General features: G+C 43.2%; 1 protein-coding gene across 1 annotated transcript in view; it reads left to right on the top strand.

Moving 5' to 3' along the window:
* The first annotated feature begins 1903 nt into the window (after positions 1 to 1903).
* LOC123492855 (mitogen-activated protein kinase kinase kinase kinase 4-like) overlaps positions 1904 to 22145 on the top strand; it is a 105196-nt gene continuing 84954 nt past the window's right edge. The window contains exons 1-4 of the mRNA XM_045226222.1: positions 1904 to 2073; positions 2624 to 2689; positions 19236 to 19292; positions 21889 to 22014. Of these exons, the coding sequence (XP_045082157.1) occupies positions 2017 to 2073; positions 2624 to 2689; positions 19236 to 19292; positions 21889 to 22014 (306 nt within the window). The 5' untranslated portion in view covers positions 1904 to 2016. The remainder of the gene's footprint in view (positions 2074 to 2623; positions 2690 to 19235; positions 19293 to 21888; positions 22015 to 22145) is intronic.

Genomic DNA, 22145 nt, shown 5'->3' with positions numbered 1-22145 from the left:
GGCAATGGGGTGGCTGCAGTGGAGAGAGAGGCAATGAGGTGGCTGCAGTGGAGAGAGAGGCAATGAGGTGGCTGCAGTGGAGAGAGAGGCAATGAGGTGGCTGCAGTGGAGAGAGAGGCAATGTGGTGGCTGCAGTGGAGAGAGAGTCAATAGGGTGGCTGCAGTGGAGAGAGAGGCAATGAGGTGGCTGCAGTGGAGAGAGAGGCAATGAGGTGGCTGCAGTGGAGAGAGAGGCAATGTGGTGGCAGCAGTGGAGAGAGAGGCAATGTGGTGGCAGCAGTGGAGAGAGAGGCAATGAGGTGGCTGCAGTGGAGAGAGAGGCAATGTGGTGGCAGCAGTGGAGAGAGAGGCAATGAGGTGGCTGCAGTGGAGAGAGAGGCAATGTGGTGGCTGCAGTGGAGAGAGAGAGGCAATGTGGTGGCTGCAGTGGAGAGAGAGGCAATGTGGTGGCTGCAGTGGAGAGAGAGGCAATGAGGTGGCTGCAGTGGAGAGAGAGGCAATGAGGTGGCTGCAGTGGAGAGAGAGGCAATGAGGTGGCTGCAGTGGAGAGAGAGGCAATGAGGTGGCTGCAGTGGAGAGAGAGGCAATGTGGTGGCTGCAGTGGAGAGAGAGGCAATGAGGTGGCTGCAGTGGAGAGAGAGGCAATGAGATGGCTGCAGTGGAGAGAGAGGCAATGAGGTGGCTGCAGTGGAGAGAGAGAGGCAATGAGGTGGCTGCAGTGGAGAGAGAGGCAATGTGGTGGCTGCAGTGGAGAGAGAGGCAATGTGGTGGCTGCAGTGGAGAGAGAGGCAATGAGGTGGCTGCATAAAAATATAAATGTCAAACTCACTCCCACAACGCTGGAACCCCTCTATGTTAAAACATCCATGTTTAAACTCTCAGTCACACAGAACCAGCTCTCTCATTCTCTTTCATTCTCTAATATCAACTTTACATAAGAATGTCCTTATAACATGATAAATTACTCTCTGCTAATTCATAATGGCTCCACATTGTCTGTGTCCTGGCTAGAGAATGGGCCCTCTGTGACCTTACACAGTGGTCCTGTTCAGGGGTCAGCTGCCTCTCGCCCTGGGCTGCTCCTGCTACCGGTCACACTGTGTGGAGAATGACACAGTCACAGAGACTAGTCATCGTTAACCATATGAGTCACTCATTAAGAATAGCAATGCCAGTCAGGAAGGAGCTGGAGGAACAGCATAGCAATGCACTGAAGCTGAATCTAACAGCTAAATCTGCTGTACATGACTTTTGAAATTTCACAGTTTATATTTTTTTGCTAACCATTTTGTCAACTAATTTACATTTACATTTAAGTCATTTAGCAGACGCTCTCATCCAGAGTGACTTACAAATTGGTGCATTCAACTTAGGACAGCCAGTGGGACAACCACTCCTTTTTTATTTTATTTTATTTATTTATTTTATTTATTATTTATGGAGGGGGAAGTTAAAATGAGTAACAACATATTTATGAGTAACAACATATTTAGAAACATTAAATATAAATGTTAAAGTGAAAGATCAATAACTCATTTTGTATGTGACTGTCATTTTTTCCCACTATCAGGCCAAGATCACTATTATATATTTGGATTGGGCAATCTCTCATAATGCAAATGTTGACGTTTTCTTACCATGTTGTTATTATAATAAACTATATTATATAGGCTACTATATTATGTTATTGGTAAAACTATATGGAGTTGTAAAAAAAAACTGAAGGCCTGAGCAATCAACACGTTATTTTGCGCGTGTTACCATGAACGGAGGATAAAAGTTGTACAAAAAAGTGAATTTGTCGAATTTGGTTTTCATGGGGAGAGTGGGGTGGGGGCTAGCTTCCTTAGCATTTTCCGGGTTTCGCTGGATGAGAAGTTTCCTGTGTTGGTCGATAGTGAGACTCGCTGCAGATGCAGATATACAGTATGAACTGACACGCCGAAACCGTTAACTTTAGGAAAATCAAGTACATGTCCTCTTTCTAGTTGCAGTTGTCCGACAAAAGCCATAGCTATGGCGCGAGACTGCACTACACGAAGTTTGGACAATATTGACCTCTCTGCGTTGAGGGTGAGTTCTAGTTGTGCCAACGTCTAATTAATTGAAATGTAGTTTGACCATTGTGTAAACATTGTCGTAGTCAATGAAGGTTGCAAAGTTTCAAACTAGTCTAGTCATTTGAGGAAACGTCAGCGACATTGTAACAAAAAGTTAGCAACATTGTAACAAATTGTTTGAGCTTTCCTGTCACAATATTATAAAACCATTGATGCAATTTTCTGTACATGTTTTGCTTTCAGAAGTTAATATGTTTTTGGTTTGTCAGATTTACAACTGTTTCATAAGCAACTGAATGGTTGGGGGTAAAATAACATGAGTTTAAAAAAGTAAAGTTGTCAAAGTTACAATAATAATGCAGTAGGAATATGGTGCTGGCATGGTACAAGTGTGAACAAATGAAACATACTTGTAGGGAGCCATGCCATGCAATATTACGTTTAAGTGATGACCTAAAGGTCCAACATTATTATGATCAGGTGCTTTGAAAATTACTTTATTTATTTATGTTTGTGCCCTTTCAATTCATGTGAAGTAGTGTAATGTTGTCCTCTTGTTTCAGGATCCTGCTGGGATATTTGAGCTGGTAGAAGTGGTTGGAAATGGAACATATGGGCAAGTCTACAAGGTTTGTAGTTTATGTCAGACCCACTCTCCTATTCTTGTCTTTGACCATGATTACAATTGCAGATGTGTTGTCAGTTGTAATGATTGACATTCTGAGGAGCATATTGAAAATATACACTATGTAAACATTACATGATGGTACCCTCTAAATCTTTAATTGAAGTTGATCCAGTGTAACATAAAAGAGATATCAGCTAAATCAAGAGGACAGGATATTAAGAAGCTTATTTAATGTCACACAATTTTTGTCCAGTTATATTCAAAAGTGCAAGAAGGTTGTCAGTTAATATCAGTCCCTAAACTGGAGTTAGCATAGTTCCAAACTTAAACTGTTAAATCTGTTGTTAAGGTTGTACACAGCATGTCAGTTTCTGCAGGAATCTCACCTGAATTTAATATATTTTTTCTGTTATATGGATCAATGTCAGAGTTGGCCATTAGTGGCCAGATGGCCTCCTCTTCTTCTTTCCTCTTCTGTGTGCAGTGCAGTGCACACTTTCAGACCTATAACAGGAACAGTGACTTCACACATTATTCCACATTCCTTGTCATTCTTCAGGTCAACGTTTTCTATCTCACATACACTGAGTGTACAAAACATTAGGAACACCTGCTCTTTCCATGACATAGACTGACCAGATGAATCCACGTGAAAGCTATGATCCCTTATTGATGTCACCTGTTAAATCCACTTCAATCAGTGTAGATGAAGGGGAGGAGACAGGTTAAAGAAGGATTTTCAAGCCTTGAGACAATTGAGACATGGATTGTGTATGTGTGCCATTCAGAGGGTGAATAGACAAGACAAAATATTTAAGTGCCTATGAACGGGGTATGGTAGTAGGTGCCAGGTGCACCGGTTTGAGTGTGTCAAGAACTGCAACGCTGCTGAGTTTTTCACAATCAACAGTTTCCCGTGTGTATCAAGAATGGTCCACCACCCAAAGGACATCCAGCCAACTTGACACAACTGTGGGAAGCATTGGAGTCAACATGGGCCAGCATCCCTGTGGAATGCTTTCAACACCTTGTAAAGTCCATGCCACGATGAATTGAGGCTGTTTTGAGGGCAAAAGGGGGTGCAAGTCAATATTAGGAAGGTGTTCCTAATGTTTTGTATGCTTAGTGTATATAAACACTAAGAAGTGTGATCAGTAATACTGCACACTGTAATCACCCAGCCAAACACTTCCCTCAAATGTGTTTATTTTCATGGTCATACTAACTGTATGTATTGTTTACATGCAATGAGAATGAATCCAGATTGTTTCTTGTATTTCACACTGTAATTCTGAATCCTTTTATTTCACTAGAATAGTCTAAGGAAAGTGGTGGGCGTTACAAAAAATAAAATAATGTAGTTATTACTCAATAAAACCTTAATAATAACATATTTATTTTCAAGTGGTGTAACACATCAGTGGTTTATCATACCATGTACTTGCATAAGTTGTTGACATTGTTGAGAAATGTGAGGTTGTGGTTGTCTTCTCCAGCCCAGATTCATTAGTAGAGTAGAGGAGGTTGTCTCCAGACAGTGGTTATAGTGGTCACAGTACTCACAGTGGTTGCAGTGGTCATAATAGTCATAGTGGTCATAATGGTTATAGTGGTCATAGTGGTCATAGTGGTCATAATGGTCATAGTGGTCACATTGGTGGCAGTGGTCATAGTGGTCACAGTGGTCATAGTGGTCATAGTGGTCATAGTGGTCCTAATGGTCATAGTGGTCATAGTGGTCATTGTGGTCCTAATGGTCATAGTGGTCATTGTGGTCATTGTGGTCATAGTGGTCATAATGATCATAGTGGTCATTGTGGTCCTAATGGTCATAGTGGTCATTGTGGTCATAATGATCATAGTGGTCATTGTGGTCCTAATGGTCATAGTGGTCATTGTGGTCATAATGATCATAGTGGTCATTGTGGTCATAATGGTCATAGTGGTCTCAGAATCTTTTTATTTTATTTTTTTCTCCAAGCCAATTTATCAGTTTTGAAAACAGCACGTCACAGGGAATGTGCGTCTGTGGAAACTATTGATTTTGAAATTGTTTATTGGGCTTGTTCTGAAGGCAGCACATCTTGTTTTACAGTACAGTCGGAAGTCTTGGTTTTAATCATCCGTCCCCTTCGGGTTTCAGTGCAGATGTCTGATCCATGCCACAGTTTTGTTCCATGCTGAATTTATAAGACGTGATAATTACTGTCAGGCTGAGAAAACAAAGAACAGTCCAGGGCCCGGTTTCCCAATAGTGATGGAACTTAGGCTTACGAGTGTTTTAATGATGCATCTTTCCTATAATGGCCGAAGATGTAACGTGTTTCCCAAAACACCACGCAGAGAGAATGTTCGCTAAGTGCATCGTTGAGGCATGTGTCGATACTGATAGGATCGAAAGAAAGGGAGCGCTGCTCTGGGTCAGCTTTCTCCATTCAAATCAAATCAAATCAAATGTTATTGCTCACATACACATATTTAGCAGATGTTATTGCGGATATAGCGAAATGCTTGTGTTCGTAGCTCAAACAGTGCAGTAGTATTTAACAATTCACAACAATACACAAATCTAAAAGTAAAAGAATGGAATTAAGAAATATATAAATATTAGGACGAGCAATGTCAGAGTGGCATTGACTAAAATACAGTAGAATAGAATACAGTATATACATATGAGATGAGTAAAGCAGTCGAGATTAAAGAGACTAGTGTTCCATTATTAAAGTGGCCAGTGATTCCATGTCTATGTATATAGGGCAGCAGACTCTAAGGTGCAGGGTTGAGTAACCGGGTGGTAGCCGGCGAGTGATGGCTATTTAACAGTCTGATGGCCTTGAGATAGAAGCTATCTCTCTGTCCCAGCTTTGATGCACCTGTACTGACCTCGCCTTCTGGTTGTTGTCCTTGATTATCTTTTTGTCCTTCCTGTGACATCGGGTGCTGTAGGTGTCCTGGAGGGCAGGCAGTGTGCCCCCGGTGATGCGTTGGGCAGACTGCACCACCCTCTGGAGAGCCCTGTGGTTGCGGGCGGTGCAGTTGCCTTGTCTTACCTTAATATTAGAATTATTCCACAATACTGACGACGGATCAGCTCCTAGAGAGATATTATCACCTATGGCTGCAAATATTGCTTATTCTAATGCTTACACTATAATAATGCACTAAATCAAGATTTGGCACATCATTGTGCACATGTTAGGCTACACATCATAAAATATATTGAGGCAAAATAGCTAAATAAGGTAGCCAAATAGCTAAATAAAACTCAATTGAATGAACATGAAAATGATTTCAATATCATTTAAATACACTACATGACCAAAAGTATGTGGACACCTGCTTGTCGAACGTCTCATTCCAAAATCATGGGCATTAATATGGACTTGGTCCCCCTTTCCTGCTATAACATCCTCCACTCTTCTGGGAACATTGCTGCGGGGACTTGCTTCCATTCAGCCACAAGAGCATTAGTGAGGTCGGGTACTGATGTTGGGCGATTAGGTCTGGCTCGCAGTCGGTGTTCCAATTCATCCCAAAGGTGTTCGATGGGGTTGAGGTCAGGGCTCTGTGCAGGCCAGTCATGTTCTTCCACACCGATCTCGACAAACCATTGTACGGGGGGCATTTTCATGCTGAAACAGGAAAGGTCCTTCCCCAAACTGTTGCCACAAAGTTGGAAGCACATAATCGTCTAGAATGTCATTGTATGCTGTAGCGTTAAGGTTTCCCTTCACTGGAACTAAGGGGCCTAGCCCGAACCATGAAAAACAGCCCCAGACCATTATTCGTCCTCCACCAAACTTTATAGTTGGCACTATGCATTCGGGCAGGTAGCGTTCCCCTGGCATCCGCCAAACCCAGATTAGTCCGTCGGACTGCCAGATGGTGAAGCGTGATTTAGTTGTACAGTACACTTCAGGGCAAATCTTCAGCAATTTAAAATGCAGAACAATGCTGTTGTTAGCGTGATGTGTGGTGGGATCTTTGGTGAGAGCAGTGGAAATGGCAGTGTTGTCATACCAAGAGAAACACTGATGAGAATGTCCACCCAGTAAACTCTCTCAAATGGGTGACCTTTGCCATATGATGTTCAATGTCTGTTCTTCAAAACACCAGTCCATGCTATGGCATCCAAGATGAGATAGTATGTTTCCAAATCAAATAATTAATAATGCTTGCAAGCAGCACAAAATTCTAACAACATATTACTACTATTCACTGATTGGGTCTGTTAGAAAATAATATCACTTCAGTTAATATAATCCTGATAATACCATGCAGTTTTATTATGCTAGGGTATCTGACTTGTTGTCATGCTCAGGAGAGGAGGACTTGGCACCAATGCTGGTCTATTGTTTCCATTCTGCCTTCGTTTACATGGGAGGCTGTTTTTTACCTGTTTAACACACCATTCTTATCATCTTATTGTAAGGCACCGAATACTCTTATTTTTTTATTGTAGTGTTTTGGATAATCTTGTTCTTGTCGTGTGTCTGACGGCCAGTGGTGGGCTTCATTTTAGAACCGCCCCTAATCTCCTCAGGTTTTAGGGTGAAGCAGCTGGTATGTCCTCATCATGTTTTCCTAAGGGTTATGTGTCTGGCCTCATCTTTGCATTCGTCACAGGCATCGGAGTAATGGCTTTCTTAACATAGTAAATCTTACAGAGACCCATCCATGCTGGTTAAAAGGGTGGATTGTTAGCAAGAGGTCACATGATGAGAGTAGTTTCCCTGAGGTAGTTTATCCTCTGGGGGCTTCATGTAGTTTGGCAGCAGAATAGGATGGTCCATTCAGAGAGGAGCTTGTGTGATAGGGTCTCTCACTCATTCCAGGGTGAACCCTATCATGTGACTAACCAGCTTAGTAAGAATGAGATATGGATTGTGATTTGTTGCATCAGTGATCTCATCTGTGTCTTCTGAGGATACAGTAATCAAGGGTGTTGAAGTAATTAGGCGTACCGTAAATTGTGTCATCCATGTCATTTTCAGTGTTTAACATGTTGTATTTGGTTCAGCAATACATTCTTATTGTATGATGATAACTGTCTCAGTCGATATAGCAATATCTCGTCCTATTGTTCTTAGGCTGACTATATCTAGGGTGTATTCTTCTTTTGAATGGGCACTTCCCTGTCTTGCGAAATGCAAACTCATGAAGTGTGAAAATTTGGTTAAAGCCAGGCTAGCACTGCAGCGACAGAGCAGCACTGGAGAGGCGTTGTCACTTGCGTACCTCCCAGGTCTGATATTGAGAAAGTCCAAGTATGTTGGGAATCATCACAGAGCAGGCAGGGAGAGGAAACGGATTTCTGAACCTCAGCCGCTGCTCAAACCACTGGGACACCTGCCTGGATCTGGTGGCGTTACTGTATCCCAGTCCCCTCAGCTCTGAGAAAGAGACATGGAAGGGCCCCGTCCTGGTGTTGAGATGTGGGCTCACTGGATGCGTTACGAATGGTACTCTATTCCCTATTTAGTGCACTACTTTTGACCAGGGCCCATAGGGAATAGGGAGACATTTGGGATGCAGCCTCTGAGTAGGACCCCACCCATGCCTGAGGGGTAGGAACTGTGGTAGTGGGTAGGCGTTGGGTGATATACCATTTCATAAGGAAATCAGTCAATTAAAATATATAAATTAGGCCCTAATCTATGGATTTCACATGACTAGGAATACAGATACAGTGAGGGAAAATAGTATTTGATCCCCTGCTGATTTTGTATGTTTGCCCACTGACAAAGACATGATCAGTCTATAATTTTAATGGTAGGTTTATTTGAACAGTGAGAGACAGAATAACAACAACAAAAAATCCAGAAAAACGCATGTCAAAAATGTCATAAATCGATTTGCATTTTAATGAGGGAAATAAGTATTTGACCCCTCTGCAAAACATGATTTAGTACTTGGTGGCAAAACCCTTGTTGGCAATCACAGAGGTCAGACGTTTCTTGTAGTTGGCCACCAGGTTTGCACACATCTCAGGAGGGATTTTGTCCCACTCCTCTTTAAAGATCTTCTTCAAGTCATTAAGGTTTCGAGACTGACGTTTGGCAACTCGAACCTTCAGCTCCCTCCACATATTTTCTATGGGATTAAGGTCTGGAGACTTGCTAGGCCACTCCAGGACCTTAAGCCACTCCTTTGTTGCCTTGGCCATGTGTTTTGGGTCATTGTCATGCTGGAATACCCATCCACGACCCATTTTCAATGCCCTGGCTGAGGGAAGGAGGTTCTCACCCAAGATTTGACGGTACATGGCCCCGTCCATCGTCCCTTTGATGCGGTGAAGTTGTCCTGTCCCCTTAGCAGAAAAAACACCCCCAAAGCATAATGTTTCCACCTCCATGTTTGACGGTGGGGATGGTGTTCTTGGAGTCATAGGCAGCATTCCTCCTCCTTCAAACACGGCGAGTTGAGTTGATGCCAAAGAGCTCGATTTTGGTCTCATCTGACCACAACACTTTCACCCAGTTCTCCTCTGAATCATTCAGATGTTCATTGGCAAACTTCAGACGGGCCTGTATATGTGCTTTCTTGAGCAGGGGGACCTTGCAGGCGCTGCAGGATTTCAGTCCTTCACGGCGTAGTGTGTTACCAATTGTTTTCTTGGTGACTATGGTCCCAGCTGCCTTGAGATCATTGACAAGATCCTCCCGTGTAGTTCTAGGCTGATTACTCACCGTTCTCATGATCATTGCAACTCCACAAGGTGAGATCTTGCATGGAGTCCCATGCCGAGGGAGATTGACAGTTATTTTGTGTTTCTTCCATTGAATCCTGTTGTCACCTTCTCACCAAGCTGCTTGGCGATGGTCTTGTAGCCCATTCCAGCCTTGTGTAGGTCTACAATCTTGTCCCTGACATCCTTGGAGAGCTCTTTGGTCTTGGCCATGGTGGAGAGTTTGGAATCTGATTGATTGATTGCTTCTGTGGACAGGTGTCTTTTATACATTTACATTTACATTTTACATTTTAGTCATTTAGCAGACGCTCTTATCCAGAGCGACTTACAGGAGCAATTAGGGTTAAGTGCCTTGCTCAAGGGCACATTTACGTCATTTAGCAGACGCTCTTATCCAGAGCGACTTACAAATTGGTGCATTCACCCTATAGCCAGTGGGATAACCACTTTACACTTTTTTATTTATTTATTTATTTATTTATTTATTTTTGGGGGGGGGGGTGGAAGGATTACTTTATCCTATCCCAGGTATTCTTTAAAGAGGTGGGGTTTCAAATGTCTCCGGAAGGTGGTGAGTGACTCCGCTGTCCTGGCGTCGTGAGGGAGCTTGTTCCACCATTGGGGTGCCAGAGCAGCGAACAGTTTTGACTGGGCTGAGCGGGAACTATGCTTCCGCAGAGGAAGGGAGCCAGCAGGCCAGAGGTGGATGAACGCAATGCCCTCGTTTGGGTGTAGGGACTGATCAGAGCCCGAAGGTACGGAGGTGCCGTTCCCCTCACTGCTCCATAGGCAAGCACCATGGTCTTGTAACGGATGCGAGCTTCAACTGGAAGCCAGTGGAGTGTGCGGAGGAGGGGGTGACGTGAGAGAACTTGGGAAGGTTGAACACCAGACGGGCTGCGGCATTCTGGATGAGTTGTAGGGGTTTAATGGCACAGGCAGGGAGGCCAGCCAACAGCGAGTTGCAGTAATCCAGACGGGAGATGACAAGTGCCTGGATTGGGACCTGTGCCGCTTCCTGTGTAAGGCAGGGTCGTACTCTCCGAATGTTGTAGAGCATGAACCTGCAGGATCGGGTCACCGCCTTGATGTTAGCGGAGAACGACAGGGTGTTGTCCAGGGTCACGCCAAGGCTCTTCGCACTCTGGGAGGAGGACACAACGGAGTTGTCAACCGTGATGGCGAGATCATGGAACGGGCAGTCCTTCCCGGGAGGAAGAGCAGCTCCGTCTTGCCAGGGTTCAGCTTGAGGTGGTGATCCGTCATCCATACTGATATGTCTGCCAGACATGCAGAGATGCGATTCGCCACCTGGTTATCAGAAGGGGGAAAGGAGAAGATTAGTTGTGTATCGTCAGCGTAGCAATGATAGGAGAGGCCATGTGAGGATATGACAGAGCCAAGTGACTTGGTGTATAGGGAGAATAGGAGAGGGCCTAGAACTGAGCCCTGGGGGACACCAGTGGTGAGAGCACGTGGTGCGGAGACAGCTTCTCGCCACGCCACTTGGTAGGAGCGACCGGTCAGGTAGGACGCAATCCAGGAGTGAGCCGCGCCGGAGATGCCCAGCTCGGAGAGGGTGGAGAGGAGGATCTGATGGTGTCTTTTATACAGGTAACAAGCTGAGATTAGGAGCACTCCCTTTAAGAGTGTGCTCCTAATCTCAGCTCGTTACCTGTATAAAAGACACCTGGGAGCCAAAAATATTTCTGATTGAGAGGGGGTCAAATACTTATTTCTCTCATTAAAATGCAAATCAATTTATAACATTTTTGACATGCGTTTTTCTGGATTTTTTTGTTGTTATTCTGTCTCTCATTGTTCAAATAAACCTACCATTAAAATTACAGACTGATCATTTCTTTGTGGGCAAACGTACAAAATCAGCAGGGGATCAAATACCTTTTTCCCTCACTGTATGGGAGGGGTGTGGATCAGAAAACCAGTCAGTATCTGATATGACCAGGCTGTTGATTGTGGCCTGTGGAATGTTGTCCCACTCATCTTCAATGGCTGTGCGAAGTTGCTGGATATTGGTGGGAACTGGAACACGCTGTTGTACACGTCGATCCAGAGCATCCCAAACATGCTCAATGGGTGACATGTCTGGTGAGTATGCAGGCCATGGAATAACTGGGGCATTTTCAGCTTCCAGGAATTGTGTACAGATCGTTGCGATATGGGGCTGTGCATTATCATGCTGAAACATTAGGTGATGGTGGAGGATGAATGGCACGACAATGGGCCTCAGGATCTCATCACGGTTTTTCTGTGAATTCAAATTGCCACCGATAAAATCCAATTGTGTTTGTTGTCCGTAGCTTATGCCTGCCCATACCATAACCCCACCTCCACCATGGGGCACTCTGTTCACAATGTTGACATCAGCAAACCGTTCGCCCATACGACACCATATACGTGGTCTGCGGTTGTGAGGCCAGTTGGACGTACTACCAAATTCTCTAAAACTAAGTTAGAGGTGGCTTATGGTAGAGAAATGAACATTCAATTCTCTGGTAACAGCACTGGTGGACATTCCTGCACTCAGCATGCCAATTGCACGCTCCCTCAAAACTTGAGACATTTGTGACATTGTGTTGTGTGACAAAACTGCACATTTTAGAGTGGCCTTTTATTGTCCCCAGCACAAGGTGCACCTGTGTAGTGATCATGCTGTTTAATCAGCTCCTTGATATGCCACACCTGTCAGGTGGATGGATTATCTTGGCAAATGAGAAATGCTCACTAACAGGGATGTAAACAAATTTGTCCACATTTGAGATAAATACGTTTTTTGTGCATATGGAAAATGTCTGCAATCCTTTATTTCAGCTCATGAAACATGGGACCAACACTTTACATATTGTGTTTATATTTTTGTTCAGTGTATAAGAAATCTAAGATGTGTCAAATAAATGATATCCAGCTCAGGGCTCCAGTTATGCATTTGGTTTGCTAACTTGCTAGCTAAGTGGCTGGATATCAAACTCAAGCTTCCTGGTTACATCAGAGACATTCGATCCCATCCTGGATCAAGATCCCTCTTGCCTAAATAGTTTTGTGCATATTTTTTGTAAATACAAAAAATTATATATAGATATTATTTTATAGCACCCCTTGTGTGAACTGCCAGTAATACCGCATACGCATATGGTACAGAAATAGTATGATGGTATGAAAATCTGGATACCGCCCAACCCTAGTAGTGGGTGATAACCACTAAATCCTACCCTCAGTGGGAGGGTGTGGAGAGGGCAGCCTGTCCAAAAGGGGATTTCCTCATTATTCCCTAACCATACTGTGAAGCCCCTCTCTCCCCCTATCGCATTGTATCTAATGATAGGCAGAAAAACAGGAAGTAGTGAATGAGGAAAAGCAGCGCTTCAGCACTCGGCGTCCCGTTCTGTGAGCTTGTGTGGCCTACCACTTCGCAGCTGAGCCGTTGTTGATCCTAGACGTTTCCAATTCACAATAACAACTCTTACAGTTGACCGGGACAGCTCTAGCAGGGCAGAAATTTTATGTTGGAAAGGTGGCATCCTATGACGGTGCCACGTTGAAAGTCACTGAGCTCTTCAGCAAGGCCATTCTACTGCCAATGTTTGTCTATGGAGATTGCATGGCTGAGTGCTCGAATTTATACACCTGTCAAAAGCGGGTGTGGCTGTAATAGCCAAATCCACTAATTTGAAGGGGTGTCCACATACTTTTGTATATATAGTGTAGGTTTAAAACTGTAACATTTTCATGGCAATGTGTAGAATTGCAGGAAATGTGCTTTAAAGATGCACTATGCAGAAATCGCTCCTCCATTTCCTGGTTACAAAAATGCGTAATTTCAGTTTATGTGACAAAAGAAGCTGTGATTGTGTAGAGAATCATTGTATCATCTAAACCGCTGTGAAATATATTTTCCATAACCAAAAATATTGTATATTCAGCTGTTTGAAGCTGGTGTACAAAACCGAAAGTAAAAGACGCAAAAACGAAACTTCAGAACGGGAAACATAGAAATAGCACACATAGAACAGATCTACCGCTTCTTAGACTTGCTTTTAATGGGAATGAAAGATCTATAACCCACATATCCATGTGAATTTGGTCAGGTCGCCCAAATAGTTACATATTATAGCTTTAAAACATAAAATCTTTGTCTCTGTGGCCAAGAGGACGGCCTCTAAAATGTTCTGTTGGAGACCACGACATTGGCCATGCCCCCAACCCCTTACGCTAACTTTGCAACCACTGCTGAAAAGAATCCTAGGGGAAACTCTGACTTGAGTGTCTCTTTATAAGAATGGAGAATGTGATTTATGCAATGCCGAGAAATTGAATGTGTTTCAGAGAGAGCAGGCTCACTGTGTGCTGTGTGGAATGCTGAAGAGGTTGTAGGGGTTTGAGCCGCGGGCCGATTAGTAGACAGTTTGCTCTTTTCTCTCTCCTCTCCTTTGATCAGCAGGAGGAATGTGCTCTCATCTCTCTCATGCAGTCTCTTTATGGCTTGCTTTGGATCATGTGGACATGCTTGCAGTCATTATCTGTCAAATAATAATGACTTTGGGGAAGCATACATACAGTATGCCAGGTTTATTTTTAAAACAGTTTTGTTTTTGAACATGTTAGTCTGACATGTTAGACAAAGGATTTGCTGGCACACTAAAAGAAGCATTTTGAAATGGGAAATCAAATGATCTGCTACTTCTGCAGTGATTCTGTGAGATTGAGACCTATAAATATTGTCCCTCTGTATGTTATCCATGTTCAAGGTCTCAATGTCTCATATCCCACTAACACTAGGAATTATTCCCCTACAGATGTAGGATCTAAATTTGAGCCAGTTTGCAATGAAGAAAATAATCCTGCAGCAACAGGAAATGTGAAATATTATGTGGATTATTATGAATGGAAATATATGTGCAGTCGTGGTCAAAACATTTGAGAATGACACAAGTATTGGTCTTCACAAAGTTTGCTGCTTCAGTGTTTTTAGATATTTTTGTCAGATGTTACTATGGTATACTGAAGTATAATTACAGGCATTCCATAAGTGTCAAAGGCTTTTATTGACAAGTACATTAAGTTTATGCAAAGAGTCAGTATTTGCAGTGTTGACCCTTCTTTTTCAAGACCTCTGCAATCCGCCCTGGCATGATGTCAATTAACTTCTGGGCCACATCCTGACTGATGGCAGCCCATTCTTGCATAATCAATGCTTGGAGTTTGTCAGAATTTGTGGGTTTTTGTTTGTCCACCCGCCTCTTGAGGCTTGACCACAAGTTCTCAATGGGATTAAGGTCTGGGGAGTTTCCTGGCCATGGACCCAAAATGTTGATGTTTTGTTCCCCGAGCCACTTAGTTATCACTTTTGCCTTATGGCAAGGTGCTCCATCATGCTGGGAAAAGCAGTGTTCATCACCAAACTGTTCTTGGATGGTTGGGAGAAGTTGCTCTCGGAGGATGTTTTGGCACCATTCTTTATTCATGTCTGTGTTCTTAGGCAAAATTGTGAGTGAGCCCACTCCCTTGGCTGAGAAGCAACCCCACACATGAATGGTCTCAGGATGCTTTACTGTTGGCATGACACAGGACTGATGGTAGCGCTCATCTTGTCTTCTCCGGACAAGCTTTTTTCCGGATACCCCAAACAATCGGAAAGGGGATTCATCAGAGAAAATGACTTTACCCCAGTCCTCAGCAGTTCAATCCCTGTACCTTTTGCAGAATATCAGTCTGTCCCTGATGTTTTTCCTGGAGAGAAGTGGCTTCCTCGCTGCCCTTCTTGACACCAGGCCATCCTCCAAAAGTCTTCGCCTCACTGTGCGTGCAGATGCACTCACACCTGCCTGCTGCCATTCCTGAGCAAGCTGTGCACTGGTGGTGCCCCGATCCCGCAGCTGAATCAGAGACGGTCCTGGCGCTTGCTGGACTTTCTTGGGCGCCCTGAAGCCTTCTTCACAACAATTGAACCTCTCTCCTTGAAGTTCTTGATGATCCGATAAATGGTTGATTTAGGTGCAATCTTACTAGCAGCAATATCCTTGCCTGTGAAGCCCTTTTTGTGCAAAGCAATGATGACAGCACGTGTTTCCTTGCAGGTAACCATGGTTAACAGAGGAAGAACAATGATTTCAAGCACCACCCTCCTTTTAAAGCTTCCAGTCTATTATTCTAACTCAATCAGCATGACCGAGTGATCTCCAGCCTTGTCCTCGTCAACACTCTCACCTGTTTTAACGAGAGAATCACTGACATGATGTCAGCTGGTCCTTTTGTGGCAGGGCTGAAATGCAGTGGAAATGTTTTTTGGGGATTAAGTTCATTTTCATGGCAAAGAGGGACTTTGCAATTAATTGCAATTAATCTGATCACTCTTCATAACATTCTGGAGTATATGCAAATTGCCATCATAAAAACTGAGGCAGCAGACTTTGTGAAAATTAATATTTGTGTCATTCTCAAAACTTTTGACCACGACTGTAGTGGTTGATATATTTTTTCGTTAGGGCAAATAAAGTCTGAATTTTGAAAGTGGAAATTACAAACTTTAGAAGCCTTTTTCAAACTAAAATACACTACAAGTTTGCATTTCCTGCTGTGCAGTAAAATTCTCAGCAACAAAAGAGTGATCAAATAAAGATCCTACATCTGTATATTGTAAAGAATACTCTACTCTACAGTGCCCACAACTGATCGTGAATTGTCTGACCACCAAAAGCTTTTTTCCCCTGTTTATTAACTAACTTCATTTGTGTTCCCCTTTGAAAATAGCCTGTATAAAAGCTTGGCTTTGTATTTGGAGAGTTTGCCTGTGGCAATGGAACACAGCCAGCCTGAACGTTTAAGAATAATTTTGGTCAAAGCAAGAATGTGCGTCAATCCCTCTTATGACTAATATATTTTTCTACAGAAGAAATATACATTTGTAATTTTGTAAAACATTTGTTAAAAATCTGATTTGCCTAGAACTGTATTGTTTGATATGGTCATTGGCCCAACAGTTTTCAGCCCATTGCTATTGTAATAGAGAATCAGATTTTAATCAGATTCAATTAGGGGGGTCTTGTTATTTTCCATGTGTGCTTGCTCTCTCACTCTGCTGGTCTGGCACAGGAAGCTGTGGCCATTTTACCTCCTGCCTGTGCTTGTGGGGAACCCTGGCCCACATCCTGATTGAACCTGGTTCTGAGTGTCTACTTCAGAGTTCTGTTCACATGGTGTGGCCTGCTGCAGTCTGCCCAACCGCCAAACACTCTAGTCTCTACTCATATTGATGTCCTACAGTACGTACAGATAACATGGGCAGGCAATAACAATAAATAGTAATAAACATGCTTATACTCAAAGGCACTGCTTTCTGTTTATTTATATTTTATTGCAATCTGTACAGTACATTCTTACAAAAAAAGATGCTATCTAGAACCTAAAAGGGTTATTTGGCTGTCCCCATAGGAGAACCCTTTGAAGAACGCTTTTTGGTTCCAGGTAGCACCCTTTCCAGAGAGGGTTTTACAAGGAACCTAAAAGGGTTCTACCTGAAACCAAAAAGGGTTCTACCTTGAACCAATAATGGTTATCCTATGGAGTGAGCTGAAGAACCCTTTTTGGAACTATTTTTTCTAAAAGTAGCAACAATACTGTATACAGTCTATGGTTTTATTTCAAGCCAAACTGTGGATCGGATCGTAATCACATATGTGAATGAGTAGTGATCCCCCATTTCTGTGGATGTGCAAGACTGTGGTTACGTAGACTAGCATATTTTGGAACAGTGCAGCTGCACAATACTATGTGATTGATGCCTTTCTCCAAGCTTGCATTTGTGGAGTGAGTGGGTGTCTTGTCAATTGCCATTGAGATATATTGGAACAATACTGGCAAGCTACCAACAGAGAAACTCTTTTTAGGTTTTCCCTGATGTGTTCAGGGTTTTCAAAGTTGAATTAGAAACTCTGCTTTAGATGAGTAGCTTGTATCTAGATAATGGATAGCTAAATCTCCAATATCCTTAGTATAGAGAATCTTGGGAATTAAAAGTGTTCTCTCTCCTTGTGCATTTTCATTTCTTCTCCTGTTTTGATAATAAGGTCAAATACACCAGACTAGTGAGAGCATAGTGGTGTTGTGGTGAAGTGAGTAGTTCACACATGGTATAGCTGTGTGAAATTCTCTTCCTGGATACAATTGAATGCAATGTTAGTCTTTGATCTCCTTGTGTACACACAAAATGCTTAGACAGGTAGTCCAGAATGACAAAATAAGAAAAAAAACATTTGTGGAAATGCACTGAGGCAAAAGAGACACATATGCTTCTGCATTCTGTCCTCTTATTTTGTTAAAGGGATGTTGGTCACAGTTGTCCTATCACCAATAAATAGATTGGTTGTTATAAATTTACATATTCATGAATATGTGATTTTAACCTTTGCTGAGTGAATGTTTAAAAAACATGTTTTGTAGTTTTTGTACAGCAGCATTGCCAGTCTGTAACATGAGAAACTAGCTACTAAGCTCATTCTCAATTAGCTCCATCTTCGACAAGTGTAGCTCAGTTGGTAGAGCATGGCGCTTGCAACGGCAGGGTTGTGGGTTCAATTCCCACGGGGGGCCAGTATGTATGTAAGTCGCTCTGGATAAGAGCGTCTGCTAAATGACTAAAAATGTAAATGTAAAAGTGCACTGTATTACAGATGGGCAGTCGTGTCATATTCTGTCAGTGAGCATAGTCACTTATGAATGGTCAGGATCATTCCTCTCTCCTGGAGGATAAGTGATTCTAGCATCTAGAGCAAAACTGCACTGTGATATACTGGATGATAAGAGCTCTCTTGGTTTGACTGTAGTCTGTTGTCATGAGGAGAATACAGAACCACATACATTGCATTCACTCCACTGCATAAGAAACTCAAATATATGGCACCTGTCAAAATGACAAATTCATTCGCAAAATATCAGTAAAGTGTGACGGACTAACATTAATCTGCCTCAGCCCACTGCGCTGTGACTGAACAGGGACAAGATGGCTAGAGTCAGGGAGAGCGTTACAGAAGCCTCTTATTGGTTCATGAGAGGCAGCTAAATGCATTGTATTGATTATGTGATTGTCCAATCTGATTGTCCCTCGCTGAACTCCTGATTTGGAAATAGGATATTAACTCAAATGCATTTCATGGGGGTGTGGGGTTCTGAGGTGGATAACTGCATTTTTGTGGTATTTTCAAGCTACTCAATCATTCCATACGTACATGATATTCTGCAGACAACAGTAAATTGTGTTGATGATATGAGCCATTTTTCAAATAAACAAACAATGGAGGTCAGTCTAGTGAGACATATTGCCTCGGCTCAGCCCTTGTTCCATTTTCTCTACAAACTTTTCACAAATAATAGTTGCTGTACCTACTTTTCTGCTCCTCAGGTTACAACACGTTTCATATTTTACCGTAGCATTGCTCTTCTACCTCTCCCTCTTTTTCTGCTCAAATGGACGCAGCCACCAGATTCAGTTAGAGAAATAGATACATTTTCCCCTCTCTCAATTCACCTCAGCTGACTGGTAGACATTGTCTTAGACACTAGACTTTCCGTTGTGGTATTTTTTAATAAAATGCAGTTATTTTCTTAACAATAAGCTTAACTACTGCATAATGTTTGTGCAATTAGCCTGAATGACTATGCACAAAATACCTTCTTTTACTTTTTTCAAAGTGTCTTGAGTGACTTTGTGACGTAAGCTTCTAGGGTCACAATACCAAATTTACTCAGCTCTCTGAGGGTCTTTGATTGTCTCAGCTGTCAGTGGCGGCTGAAGGCCATTCTGTCCCTAACTGTGCCCCTAACTATCCTTGTGTCTCGACAGGGTCGACATGTGAAGACAGGACAGCTGGCTGCTATCAAGGTCATGGACGTGACAGAGGTAAGACGGCTACTTCCCGGTTCCTGTCTCCGTCCCTTCCTCCCTGCCCGTCAAAGCCACCCAGACATACTGTATGCAGGGAGGGACATAGCCGTGTGACTGCCACTCTGCCAACTTAAAGGGGCAAGGAGGGGCTAAGGAGGGGACCCCAAAGGTTTCATCACATCAAACTCAGATCAGAGTTCCCCCTGTTTTATTTAAGAAATGCAAATGAGGCCCGGTTAACACAGCGCATCAAAGGTTATTATATCCTGAGCTGTCAGGTGAGAACACTGGGAGCCATGTTTGTTCAGGGAAAGTTCAATCATCTCATTCCCTCAGGGCAATAAAGCTACCTGGTGATGAGACTACGTACTTGATTGAGTTGGCCTTCCTGGCCCGCTATGAGAACAAAGAGCAGCGTTATTACAATAGCACAAAGTGTACATGGCCAAAGATTTAATTAAATCAGATTTTTTATTTTGTTTTGAGGGAGGATCAACAGCATCAGACATTCTCTGCAGTGCAATCTGAAATTCTGTCTGTCCTAGAGTGACTAAAGTTCAACACACTGCATGAAAAACAAATGAGTATTTCACTACCCACTCAATAGAGAATGTAAGACACAGTTTCAAATGTATCATCATCAAAACATCACATTAAAACTGATATTAAGTTATCCAATATCTGTGTTTTGATCTAGACTTGCTTTTTATTAGATAAGCCTTGTATTGCTGGCTGATATTACAGGTGTTGTCTTGGCCTAACACATAAAGGATATATGCGGTGCTGAGGTGTGTTTAAAAAGCCCAGCTCACCGTATCGCACCCCAAAGAGTAAAAGCCGAGAAGATAACACGCCCCCCCAGGCTCTCTATCTCTCTTCAGCCTTTTCCCTTTCCCTGTCCATCTTGTATTGTCTATCTGCCCTGAGAGATACTAGCAGGAGATTTCCTGGACAACTGAATAGCCCCTCTCTGAAGGCCCAGGGCCTCTCCCCGAAAACACATCCCTCCCCACAGTCACATATCCAACCCCCCCATCCCCCACCCACCCTCACTCTCCTTCTCCCGCTCCCCCTCCATTATCCCCCACTACTCAGGCTGCCTGGCCTCAGCCATGACCCAGGGCCCAGTCGCGGCCCGGTCACTCGCCTCGACCCCTCTTGGGGATTGAGACATTGTCCTGTACAGAGAGCATCTGTGAGGCGAGAATAGAGAGAGAAACTGCCTGGTGTCCCCATTTAAACCTCTTCTGTTGTACTGCTACCGTTCAGGGAAAAGTTATAGAGAAGATCAATTCCCTCATTGTATTATGTAGTAGTCTATTTCTAATGTGTACTGGTTGTTAAGTCTGTGTATTGGTACAGAAAACAACACATTTATAATCCTGTAATTATTTTTCTTGCAGAGCCGTATCGTTATTGTTAAACAAACCAGACAAGCTATCAGCCCCTGTAAATCTGGAATGAACTAGTCAACAGTAAATCAAAGCATATTAGGTTGAATCTCTAATATTCTGGCCAGTAGCATGGGGATGTTGTGGTTTTCCTGGCAAGAAAGACGGTGTCATGTTGCAGTCCGTTGACTATACTACACTATGAAAACCCTGGGAGTGGAAATGCAATTGTCACGACTTCCGCCGAGGCTGCCTCCCCTCCTTGTTCGGGCAGGTTTCGGCGTTTGCCGTCACCGGCTTACTAGCTACTGCCGATCCATTTATCATCACTCCATTTGTCTTGTCTTCAATCACACACACCTGGTCCTTATTCCCTCATTAGTCATTGTATAAGTGTTCCCTCTGCTTCCTTGTCTGTGTGGGTGATTGTTTATTGTGGAGGTTAGTGAAGCTCGGTGGAGCTCGTGTATTTTGTATCAACTGGAGTTTTCCCGTGTGCCTTGTATTTTAGGGTGCGCCTGTTTTTGTGCCCTGGAGTGTGTTTGACGCATTTCTGCGTAAACCTGTATTTTGCGGATTAAAGCCTGTTATTTCTGTGATTTACTCTCCTGCGTCTGACTTCTTCAACACCACCTCGTCACAGCAAACATATGTGTGTCATCATGTTTTTCCAAGGCTTCACACACAAACAAATCCCGTCTAGGCTCCTGACACACAATACTGCTTCTTAAAGAGAAGGTGCCTGTTTCTAGCTCCACACCAAAGACATGCTACGCTACGCTACATGAGCCCTCCCTTAGCCTTAGTGAGGCTATACCAGTGGAGTGTATGGGAAGAAACAAATAAATTAACATATCCTTAGTGCCCCATGCAATGTAAACATGAATGCTAAAATGGACTCCAAACCCACACGCCATAATTGGTAGTTACTGACCCAGTGATGACATCACCACTACTATTGATTGCCATGTGTGTTGGCAGGCCCGTGGGTCCAGCGAGGCTAACAGCACATCTCACCAGTACGGCGAGCCCAGCACAAATCTGCCAGCTCAGTTTAATTTCAATTTAGGCTTAAAAGTCAACTGTAACTGTTCTGTGCAGGGGAAGCAAGAGAAGCAGGGTTTTCACTCCCTGGGTTTTGGGTTGGCTGCATTACGGCCTGCTGTTTTCCGTTGTCAAGTTTAATATAATAAATTGTTAATATCCTTTTTTGTGTGCAGGAAGAAGAAGAGGAAATCAAGTTAGAGATTAATATGTTGAAGACATATTCCCATCATAGGAATATAGCTACATACTATGGTGCCTTTGTGAAGAAGAGTCCTGCAGGTCAGGATGACCAGCTCTGGGTGAGTGGCTGTTCTCCATCTCTCTCTGTTGATTTCTCCTCACTTCAATCATCTTATCTTGAGGGCCTCTATCTCGGTATGTACAGCTCATACACTTTCTTTAGCACAAAAAAACTTGGTCCTAGAAAACA

The sequence above is a fragment of the Coregonus clupeaformis genome, chromosome 2 (genome assembly GCF_020615455.1).
Source record: "Coregonus clupeaformis isolate EN_2021a chromosome 2, ASM2061545v1, whole genome shotgun sequence".
Lineage (NCBI taxonomy): Eukaryota > Metazoa > Chordata > Actinopteri > Salmoniformes > Salmonidae > Coregonus > Coregonus clupeaformis.
This window is presented reverse-complemented; position numbering and strand designations above follow the sequence as displayed.